Source organism: Castanea sativa, chromosome 12 (genome assembly GCF_040712315.1).
Source record: "Castanea sativa cultivar Marrone di Chiusa Pesio chromosome 12, ASM4071231v1".
In the NCBI taxonomy this organism is placed as follows: domain Eukaryota; kingdom Viridiplantae; phylum Streptophyta; class Magnoliopsida; order Fagales; family Fagaceae; genus Castanea; species Castanea sativa.
The window spans coordinates 19,353,653-19,366,238 of record NC_134024.1 but is presented as its reverse complement, the minus strand read 5'-3'; the positions used below and the strand labels follow the sequence as shown (position 1 = coordinate 19,366,238).

The following is a 12,586-nucleotide window of genomic DNA, read 5'->3' as shown; positions in this document are numbered from 1 at the left end:
ACGAGAACTATGCATGTGCACTGGACAGAAGAATCATATATATATATATATCACACCCAGTCCCACCAGTAGTCAATGTACCTACTGAGCATACTATTAGGTATGCTATTATTACATGAAGAATCATGTGCAACAAAATGACCAATAAATAATACTGGTGATGGAAAATGCCAGGAAGACAAAAAGTCTCATATATGGTAAGTTGTGATAAAAATTGTGAGATTTATTTTGTTTTTAGCATTATTCTCTCTGATACACATAAAAACGTATATATTGCCATAATTGTTTTATCATTTTAGGTGATGAATGATAATTGGTTGTGTATCACTATCACGCGTACACATGCAATTATGACAAAGTTTGCATATTTATTTGTCGTACCAGCTTCTCATCACCCCCACAACATACGCACACATCGTGAACTCAAACTGAATTGCATTGATTAGCTTGGATAGCTCTGGCAATGTCGAAGAGGGACTTGCTAATCATTACATGCAAAGGTATGCCTGTATTTAACCTTTACATGAGAGTTTCATTTTAGACTAATAAACATCGATTCATTTCCTATACGTATCAGAAGATGCAGTACGTACCCAACGTTTCAGTCATTTAGCCAACAATGGAACAACCCCTCCCCTCCTGCCCCCAACCTTACTCTTATTATTTGATTCCTTTTCATAGATAAATTCCTTTATATGTTTGTTGTAGATTTATATATGTTATTACTTTTTTTTTTAATGAAATAATATGTTCTTTTTTTTTGGGGTTGAAAATTTGTGTACATTAAATAAAAAGTAATAAAATTAAATTCTGAAGTTTAAAAAATGTAATATGCAAAACTTCAGGTTTAATTTGTTACACTTTGAATTATAAGATATAAAACGTTTTTTTTTCTTTTGGTATTTATAAATTTATCTCTCTCTCTCTAATTTGTTCAACAATGGGGTGTGAATGTGTGATATATAGCGGTGGTGTGTTGGGGAAATGGGGAACCGGTGAAGGTGGAAGAGATACAAGTAGAGCCACCAAAATCATCTGAAGTTCGCGTCAAGATCCTATATGCTAGTGTGTGTCACACAGACCTCTTATTCTTCAAAGGCTTCCCAATTGTTAGTATTCATTTCCTTCCCAATTGTTATTATTTACTTATAACTCGTTTTCTTTTGGCTAAAGGGTATGATATCATTTGTTGATCTACATGTACAGCCTCTTTTCCCTCGGGTTCTAGGACACGAAGGTGTTGGGTAAGCTCTCAATTAACCAATAACAACACTTTAACTGAAGACAAACGTTTTATATATGAGTATTTTAAAGATAAGTATACATTTATATATATATATATATATAATAAATTTACAAAGTGTGCTGGATTTCTATCGAGGAAAAAATATATATATTTACTATGGTATCGACATTGCATCGATTTAACATTTCTTCTTGGTATATCTTTGCACCCTTTAAAAAAAAATTCAAAGAAGCACAAATTGTTGTTATAATAACTGGTCTTGCAAACATATTGATATAAATATAGATTAAAACATAGAAAATTTTATTGCATACTCACAATCTTCATACCCGCTATTGTACACTTTATACACACTCCATTTTTAAATCATATTTTAAAAACATAATTTCAATCCATGCAGTAGTGTGTATATAATAAGTATGTAATAAGAAGTGTGTGACTATTATTACTAATTAAAATATGCAATTGCAGTGTGGTAGAGAGTGTTGGCGAGGAAGTAACAGATCTAAAAGAAGGAGATCTTGTGATTCCAACATCACTAGGGGAGTGTGAAGACTGTGAGAATTGTTTGTCAGGAAAGACTAATTTATGCCTCAAATACCCTGTACGCTCAAGTGGTCTTATGCCTGATGAAACTTCAAGGATGTCTATTAGAGGCCAGAAGTTGTATCATGCTTTTTCTTGCTCTACATGGTCCGAGTACATGGTTGTTGACACTAATTACGTTGTCAAGCTTGATCCAACTGTATCTCTTCCACATGCTAGCTTCCTCTCATGTGGATTTTCTACTGGATTTGGAGCTGCTTGGAAGGAGGCTAAGGTTGAAAGCGGGTCAACTGTGGCTGTTCTTGGTCTTGGTGCTGTGGGCTTAGGGGTATGTAGTATGTACACTGCTCTCTCATAATTTTTCACTGACGGTGTAGTATTTTGCTTGGTGCATTATAAAAAAGTTATATTAATATTGTGATGGTTCAAAACCGACACTAGAAAGTTCCGACATAGAAAGCGCCAGTATAACTCAATTACCTATAATGGCGTTTTTGAAGCGCTTGTATAAACCAGTTTTTTTTTTTTTTTGAGGTAGTAATTATTGAGGAGTTAAAAGCGATGTTATTCAATCACCAACTTGTTATATAGTGAACAAAGTAGTGTCTCTGTCATCATTTATTTTTTGTTTTTGTTGTAGGTTAATGATAATGTCTGGTTAAGTTTTAATACATCCCCTACTAGAACGAAAAAATATACCTTATAGCGGTTATATAAAAAATCTCTCTCACAGTAAATAGGCCTCATTGATTAGTAAAACTCACCTACTACGAGCTAGAGAGATGTTGTATATAGCCGCTATATAGTATACTTTTCTCACTAGAATATTGTAACAATAACCAGAAAAACAAACCACCACAGACATATACATAGAAGGATAAGAAATGCACTCAAATCTCATAGCCACGGTCACTAATTAAATAGATTAAGGAAGCCGCGAATGGCTTATGGGTGATGGAGAAAATGCCCCACGATCCTTGAGGTTGGGGGAAAAAGAGTTGAAATAGGGTTCGAATTTGGTACGTCAAATCAAGGTGAAGTGAAAACACAAAGGACACTCTGTACATCAAAAGAAAGTGGATCCACATATGACAAGTGAAAGAGTAATGACGATTCGCATTTCATTTGTCACTTCATCCAAGCAATTGGACCCATCACAACACAAAGAAAAGGTTGGCTAGGTGTCAAACTGTCTGTATAGAGCTTCAACTGTATCAAAGTACTTTGGAGGTGTTGAGCAGCATAGTTTTAATACATGCCTAAACATTTTAAACATTATTATACACTTTTTCATTCACATGCATATCAAAAACACTCAAACAATATAATTTAAATTATTCTCCCAAACGTCTCCTTAATAATTACATTCACACCGTTGAAGAAAAATGTGTTAGACTTAAAATTTATTCCAGTATATGCATGTGATATAATAAATCTATATATAAAGCGAGGAAAACATTACCAAGGGTGACATAAGCTTGTTACTCTATAACTCATGTCCTAAAGGTGAAAGGGTCAGGATTATTGTCGATAATTAGTCTTTGAAGTTCAAAGCAAATAATTCAAATTGGATCATGTTAATGGGTATCTTGAAAACAATTGTTAATAAATTATATTAAGAAAATTTTAACACTATTTTTATAAAAAAAATATAAAAAATTGACAAAAAAATTAATTGTTTTTATTATTTTTCTATAAAATATTTTTAAAATATATATGACTTTATCATGTGCACTTCTAACATAACATATATATATATGTCCCATAGTTTTCCGATTCCCTTTTTAACTTTGCAACGTATATAAGGAGTAGACTTGTATAAGCAATTCTTTTATTTTACTGAACATAAACTTGCATAACTTGATCTATTCTTGATGAGATTATTTAACTAGTTGCTCTCTCTCTCTCTCTCTCTGCTTCCTTCTTTTTTTTCCTTCTTTTTTTTTATGGCTGTACCTTGTTGAAGTTTTATCAGTACATGCAGTTCAGTTTACCTACCAGAAAGAGAAAAAAGAAAAGAAAAGAAAAGAAAATCTCTATTTTCTTTTTCTTTTAATATTCGAATGGTGGATGAAGGAAGTTTAAAATTATGTACGTCCTTGTAAATTGCAGGCCATACAGGGGGCGAGAGTGCAAGGGGCAGCAAAGATAATTGGCATTGACACAAATGAAAGGAAAAAAACAAAAGGAACAGCTTTTGGAATGACTGATTTTATAAACCCTAATGATAATAATAAATCTATTTCCCAGCTAATCAGAGAGTTAACAGGTGGATTGGGTGTGGATTATTGCTTTGAGTGCACTGGGGTTCCTCCCTTGATCAATGAAGCCCTCCAAGCCACAAAAATGGTTCGTCTCTAAATTCAAATTTACATGTTCTTTTATGTTCATATAACAGTGGTATAGTGTTACAAGTTTACAACACATTACACCTAACCAATACAGCAGATGGTCTAGTGGCCAGGCTTTGTGCCAACTGGGTTTGAGTCGCCTGATTCTTGTCAGTGAACAATTTAGTGTCTATCTTTCTCCATGTTGTCTTGGACAAGTAGGGTTTACTGACACTATTTTTTTTTTTAAATGCTAGAAATAAAAATTATTTCATAATATTTTTTATAAATTATTTATATACACGTACAATGAGCAGTTATTAGTAAGTAAAAAAATAGTATTTGTGATAAATTTAAATGAGAATTTATAAAAATTAGTCACATTAATAATTTGTAAAAATATTATAAAATAATTTATATAACTAACAAATTCTTCTTTTTTATTTTTATAAACATGTTTGTCGGTGCATGGTGGTCAGGGAAAAGGACAAACGTTAGTAATTGGGGCAGGAAAAGATCAGACTGTCCAGGTCAATTTCATTTCCCTCTTGTTTGGTGGAACTTTGAAGGGTAGCATTCTTGGAGGGCTCAAATTCAAAACTGACCTTCCTATTATAATAGACATATGCAAAAAAGAGGTGAATTTTAATTACATTGCTTACTAATAAATGTGGCTGCTTCATGTTATACGTTCGTAGAACTTATTATCTGCTTATCAAAAAAAAAAAAAACATAGAACTTATTATCTTGGCTCAAAAGCATCAACTTCTAATATAATGTATATTTCTAATTTATTATCAAATTTAGCAGCAGTTCTACTATTTGCTAGTACTTCTTTTAAGTGATGATAGCTAGGGGAGTAAGAGTAGTGCAAATTAGTTGTATCTACCTTTTATTTTCCTTTTTCATGTTTATTTTTTTCTCTACCTTGGCTAGGAATGGGTTTGGTTTACCTCCAGTACTTTTTTAACTGTAATCTCATTTTGGTTTTAATAAGAAACTGTTACATCATCCACTAATTCACTACCACTTGTCATTGTATATTTAAAATAAAATAAAAATATGTCCTATTAAAAAAATAGGAAAGGTAAGCTAAACTCATTTTGAGATAACACTGATATTGTGCTTTCATTTTTTAGATGGAAAACTTGAAAGTTTCCAATTATATTGTGTAAAATATGTTTTATAATAACTAATATTTACTAATCATGTCAAATTTTGGGAACTTTTCAAATGCGGATTCACTCTTTTTTTTTTTCACAGAAAATCCAACTCGATGAACTTTTGACTCATGAAGTTTCAGTGGCAGATATAGATAAAGCATTTGAGAACTTGAAGCAACTTGATTGTGTAAAGGTCCTTATCAAGTTTATTTAATTGATCCTACTACGAGCTATTACAAGATGCATGTTCCTTAAAAAATAAACAGTTTTTTTTTATTACATGTAATAAAGATACATTTGAGACGATGGGAACATGCTTTTTCTTTTTCTTTTTTCTAAAAATTCCCCCCTTATTCCTTCACTTGTATAAGCACGATAAATTATAATAAAGGGCGGATAAGTTAACTAACGTTTTTGTTTTTGTTTTTGTTTTTTAAATTGTTAATTGGCACCACACAAATTAGAAAAGCATATATGACTTCTTATCTTAAGTAATCTTCTTGGGATACTCAAATGGTCGGCCTCCAATCATAATCAGCTGTCCAACCATAATATTTTATAGGAAAATATCCAGAACATTTCTTTGAGGGGAAATTTCCCTTGTTTGAGTCCTCAAACTGAATTTTCTTCTTGGTTGAAAAAGGGAATTTAGGGGTGTTTAGTTTGTGTTTTTAAATAATAATATTTAGTTTTTAAATAATATTACAAGTATTTTTATATAATTTTTCACCTACACATATTTTTATAAATATTTTTAAACAATAATTTTTAATTTTTAAATACATGTACCAAACGAACCCTTAATTTTCTAATTCTTGAAAATTTACCGTACAAATAATTGTCAAGTCAAATTAAAGATTTGAAAAAGATATATTCCAAGAATATCCACATCAAGCTAACCAAATTAGTATCTCCAACAAAAGGCATATTTTTAATCCACTTCAAATAAAGGTGTAGTTGACTATTGAGTTTCCAAGGTTTTTTTTTTTTTTTTTTTTAGAAAAATACAAGATTGAATATTAATGGTATTTCATGTTTTCATCCTCTCACTGGTGTGGAAATGGACGTGGTCCCATATATGCAACTAATGCATGGTGCAATTACCACGTAGGTGAGAGATATGAAAGTCTGAAAGGTTAAAAAAATATAAATGTTAAAAAAAATTCCTATTCAAGGACTGAGATTCAAAGCAAATTTTTAACTTTTAATCTCACCTATTAATTTATTAATATAGCATGTTGGGAAAATTATATATAAATAAAAATAAATTTTATCAAGCATAACAGAAACACAACCACACAAAAACATAAAAATTTACGTGATAAACCTTTTCTCTTTAAAAAGAAAAATTACAAGACAAATTTCTAATAATTTTATTATTATTAAATCAATTACAATAAATCTTTTATGTATATAATATATATAACTCATGACTGAAGAAAAATTTCGCTATTTTTCTTTCACTCTCGCACGCTATTTATCTCTCACAAGTCACATGCGGCAAGATTTTGCACTTATCTCTCTATTTTCTTCTCAACACACAACTCTCTCTCTCTTTTGATCGTTCGCTTATAACCAAATGGCCGAATGGCCTCAATTAATTCCCTTCAGCCTTTTTTTTCTTCTTCAGCGTGAAGTCTCTGCCTAAGCAAATGACAAGAAGACTTTTGGGTTTTGCTAAGGTGTCTAATCTATATATACCATAAAACCAAAATCTTTTGATCAATATTTGACTTTTTTTAAAACTCCTACACATCAACATTATTATTAAAAAAAAAAAAAAAAAAAACTATTTTTAACCCAAAAATTTCAGCTAAAAAAAATTAGCTAAAACCCGAAAACGCAACTTGTAAACTAAAGTCACAAATAGCTTTATGGTATATTATTAAAAGACCTCTCTCCAAGACTTTCCCTTGTACAATACCACCAAAAAAAAAAAAAAAAAAAAAAAAGAGGAAGAAGAAGAAGAAGAAAAAAGAAGAAGAAGAAGAAGAAGATAACCATGAAAGAAATCTATCCTTGCCCTACTTTAACTACTGCATATGTGAGTCTATATATATATTGTCTCTATATATATATCTCCAACCATGAAAGAAACCCATCTTGACTCTTGAGTCGTGACTCGTGACCCAACAGCAGAATGATCTTTTCACATGCCAACTAATGTTTCCGACAATCAACTAATGTTAATCAATGTTTACAGTACTCTCGTACGTAATCCCACATTACACATGCCACTGCATTATAAATTCAAATCTTTTGTATCACCCTCTATACTCCGATTTATGCTCCACCAAAAAAATCATATCACATTGCTACTTATTTAATTAAATCTTATCATTATACTTTTTCATTTTTAATTACTCTAAATAAACAAGTAAAACCTAACACACTACTAACACCAATCTTCTTCACCAGTGGCCACGACAAAATCAGCGTCACCACCTCCATCGCTAGATCCACACCACCGCTAGACTTCTTCATATCCAAGTCATGTGGTCCTACTGTCTCTCTCGAACCCACCTTATTTTTTTTATCCTCCCTCGTTTCCACCGCACAAAAATTAAGTTAACTTGACCCCGAAAAAAGGCAATAACTAGGACAATAAATTATCTAAGAGCTAGTCACTCTTTTTTTTTTTTAACCAAAAACAAAAAGATACAATAGAATTTCAATTCACTATTCCATGATAATTATTCTTCATCATCGGGTCAAAACACAATAAATTTTTAGTGTAGGCAATGTTCGAACCTTAAATGTCTTACTCAACAATAATAAACTTTACAAATTAAACTAACTAATACACACTCACATTATCATAAAATACACACCATAAAACACACACAATTACAACGCCTTCTGTTCATTAATTGCTCATCAACGTTGATGTTGATGTAAAAATTATACGTCTTCTTTGCTGAAAATTAATAAACAATTTGCAAGATGGCAGACAGGTTTTATCAGCAAGACTTTTGTAAAGATGATGAGCAAGTATATATATTACTTTTGAAAAGAAAATATTGGCCTGGAGAATCAATTTTGAGAATTTTGAATTATGATTATATATATGACGATGCAATGACACTAGAATGTCGATGAGCTACAGAGATCATAAATTTCCATCAATCAAAGTGTACCACCAGAATATGCATGCACGAGATTCACGCACTTGTTGCTTTTCTCAAAGTATTTTTCACACTGATTTCAAAAAAATAATAATAATTCACACTCACCATAATATGGATTATGTTCATATTGATGCCACGTTTTCTTTGATAGTCCATATAAACATGTCTTGATCAATATTTGTCGAATGAATACAATCCTCTCATAATAAAATTTTATATGGGTGCGTTATACTTTTATCTTCTCAAGTGACCCAACATTCATGATCATTTAGATAATTAGATCTTTTAGGATAATTCCACTTTATAGAGATTTTAGAATCTTATTCATCTAATGAAATGAGTCCAAAGACTTGTGCCAAAGACATAATTTAGATTAGAAGAGATCAATGGGGGTGACTCCCTTGGATTTTTTATTTTTTATTATATAATAGTAGATACTATTGGAATATTTTGGTTCAAAAAACTCATGCTTTGACTCTCCCAAAATTAAAATGGCCACCTAACCCATATATGTAGCGGCCAACATACTTATTCCAAAACAAAAAAAAATAAAATAAAAATAAAAATTCATTCTCACTAAAAGAACAAAAGCAAATTCCTTATGAAAAGGACATATATGCTAAATAAATGTAGATTTATTCATTATAAATTTATAACTATATATTTCATATGTTATTTCGGGATCTGAAAGTTCTGAAATTTTCTAACTCCACTAAAAAGATTTCTTGGATTTTTAATTTTTAATTCTTTTTTTTTTTTTTTTTTTTTGCCATTAGCAAGATGACTTTACAATGTCATTATTTATTAGATTTTTTTATTACTGCAATAAAATTTCAATTTTAAATTACAAAAATTAAATCATTAGTTTAGTGTATATATAATGAAGTTGCTTATTTTTAGTTTAGTTCTACATCTTTGAGGGATACATAAATCTTTTTAGAATTGATATTTGCTTATTAGTAAACAAATTGATATCCCGAAGAATTCACAAACTATGAAAAAATAATAATGTTGCAAATGGAAGTTCACCATTTTGAGACTTCAAAAAATTCGCTACCTAGCCTACCAAATACCAATTTATTTACAGGGTGGTTGTACTTGTACATATTCTTCCAAGTAATTTAACTATAGAACAAAAATCTTCAATCATAAATATGATCAAAAATTTCACAACAAATGAAAATGATATTTTAAAAGACTCTTGGATCTTGTATATTAAAGAAATTGTAGCAAATTTTAGTATAGAATGAATCATAGATGATTTTTTAGAGTTAAAAATTCCTCAAGTTCTTTTTTGACATATCATAATATTTGAATTGTTATTTTATTTATATTTTTTATGGGATGTCAATACCAAATAGAATTAGTTTTATTTTTCATGTATTGATTTAGTTTTAAATTTTAGTATATCTTTTAGTCTTGAATGATCAAATGTTTTTTGTTCATGTTTTGTCTTCCAAAAACAAACTCTTGTTTTCATCTTTGCTTGCGTCACATTCTTAATAATCTAAATAAACATTGACTATTTTGAGTAAAATTTAAGTACCATAGATACAGTACATTAAACTCTTCAATTTTTTTTTTTTTTTTTTTTGAGAATCTTAAACTCTTCAATTAAATTCAAACATTTTGTTGCTTTAATCAATAAAATAAAATTATTGTTATTTTTTTTTTCAACAATAATTAAATTCAAATATAAAGAGGTGTTTGATCTCAATGGAAACCTAATGTACTGTACAATTAGTCTGCCCTTGCGCTTCAATGACAGTATGACCATGTCTTATTAGAAAGCTGCTAAAAAAATTCCTAGAAGCATGGTCCATTAATCAAAAACTGGGTGCATCAACATTAAAAGCTTGCAAACTTTAATAGGTACAAATAAATTGACTAGAAAAGCCTTTTAATTAAATTTTAGATGAAAGCAGCTAACTCAAATCTTGATGTAAGGTATATATTATAAAAATGAAATCATCTTCTCAAACTAATGCCGGATTGGGTGGTTTCAACTTAATTTCAAGAGTTGTGCCTCAGTGTTAATATTGTTCAACCTCTTTTAATTTTTATGAGACAAATCAGAGTTTGAGAGGGGGAGACATAATTTAAAACATGCTTAATTTTCAACTTAAGCCAATAATGCATATTGGGTGCCCAACATCAGCATAAAGGAACATTAACCCATCTTCTAAATCAAATTTTGTTTTTCTTTTTTAGTAGAAGAAGGGGTATTATTAATATCTATAAGGGCGTCCGTACAAAATTAGCAGTCCATGGGACATTCCCTAAAGGTTCCCATTTTCATCAGATCCCATTTTCACTAGTCCATTAAATTTTGTTCTGTTGATGCCATTTAAGATAGAAGTGTTACAACTTACAACTTACAAGCCTATAAAGTTGAACAATCAGAACTACCATACACCTACCAGATTATAAACCCTAATTCTAATTATCCATTTTGCCAATAATTCAATGATCTATATAACTTTGAAGGGATATGGGTATGATCATCCTTCATTGTGTAATACTTAGCCATTTAATTAAATTAGGTAAAATAAAAGCAATGCCTACTTCATTTGGAAAATCACAAGCCTTAATTTCCCCCATGAATTCTCAGAATTTGGCTAACTACATGCCTTATTTTATCAGACCAAGGTGGCAAGAAATATAGGTTGAAAATTAATGTCAATCCCAGGAAAATGATAATTAGTTATGATATGGCGAGAATTGTTTACGTTTTACTCTATCATCTGCATACATCCTTTATATGCCTCCAAAGGTTCAAAACAGAACACAATATATATGCTTGCAAGTGATCCAAAGTAATGATTAGATTCGGCTAGGATATATGGCCTACTTGAATTAATGCATATAAAAAAAATTATGTTAGTGCTAGGATCTTCTTTATAAGAAATGAATTGATTTCATAATTTAGATTAAATATTATAAATCTAAAAGTGTATAATCAAAATCTCATTTAAAAATTCTAAATGACGTGACACTCTGTGATATGCCTATATTCTCGATCTCTCTCTCAAGCACATGCCAGCAGGCAAAGAAAATCAACAATCTCATTGAAAAACTCTCAAGCACATGTGAGCGAACAAAAGAGAATCAACAGCCTCGTTGAAAATTTGACATAGCTCTGAATACACAATCACATTGCCATTGAAAATTTATATACTACATAGAATGACACATGAAACACCAATCAGTGAGGTAACGTTTAATTTAACGTATATACCATAACTATCAAAAAGATCAGCTTGCTGACCCTCTCATATGAAAATTGCTGTGACTACATTTTTTTTTTTTAAGACGAGAAAAAAAAATGTACACATTTGCAAAGATATCACAGACCAAAGGGATTAATCAATGTTTCTTCACGCCTACATCAGCAACGACACCAACAAAGACCAGTGCAACAACCATAAGAGAGACTCCCATGATTATTATATTGCCGATTCTTTCATATCGTTCAGCATTTTCATCTTCCACCAATGCCATTGGAAAGTATAGAAGAAATTAATTGTTACACCAACTTTTCTGGAGCTTCTTTCTTTCTTTCTTTCTTTCTTTCTTTTTCTTCGCTCTAATGATCGAGAATGATATGGTGTTCTATAGTAATGTGATTAACTTTCTTGTATGCATGATCTTGAGACCTCAAATAGGCAATAAAAAAACAAAAACAAAAACCTGTTAGTACAACAACTAGCTACTACTTTTGGGGTGAACTGTATTTTTAGGCTGTAAATGGTTTGTTCTGTCAATAACAGAATCCACATACCGTGTAATGTGATAAACCTTCTTGAAGGTCAGAGAACAATTCTCAAAAAAATAAAACGTTTTTCGGTTTTTAAAAGGTTGAAAAAAATTTTCCCATATGATTAAAGTAGTTTTATTTAAGTAGTTTAATCAAACATTTTCCCATATAATTTTATAATGTTTTTTAAAAGGTTGAAAAACATTTTCCCATATTCGATTAAAGGTTGAACAATTTTAGAATGTTGAAAAACATTTAAAAAAAACAATTTTGAGAACATAAGATCAAGGTTGTCAAAATCGGGATCCTACGTAGGATCGTGGGAGGTAGGTAGGATCGGAGATAGTAAGATCGGATCGTGAATCGTAAGATCCTACCTATTTTCAGATTTTAAGCAAAAAACCAATTGATAGTAA

At 30.5% G+C, this 12,586-nt stretch overlaps 1 protein-coding gene across 2 annotated transcripts; it reads left to right on the top strand.

Moving 5' to 3' along the window:
* The first annotated feature begins 346 nt into the window (after window positions 1–346).
* LOC142620918 (8-hydroxygeraniol oxidoreductase-like) lies at window positions 347–5,670 on the top strand. Of its 2 annotated transcripts, none has more exons than XM_075794226.1 (7): window positions 347–500; window positions 967–1,067; window positions 1,174–1,244; window positions 1,718–2,120; window positions 3,905–4,141; window positions 4,602–4,760; window positions 5,386–5,670. In XM_075794226.1, exons 1-7 carry the CDS (start codon window positions 464–466, stop codon window positions 5,497–5,499), a joined length of 1,122 nt encoding a protein of 373 aa, XP_075650341.1. In that variant the 5' UTR covers window positions 347–463; the 3' UTR covers window positions 5,500–5,670. The 2 variants fall into 2 exon arrangements, with proteins under 2 accessions (XP_075650341.1, XP_075650340.1); XM_075794225.1 differs by having other exon boundaries at window positions 967–1,109; window positions 1,207–1,244.
* Window positions 5,671–12,586: the final 6,916 nt, after the last annotated feature.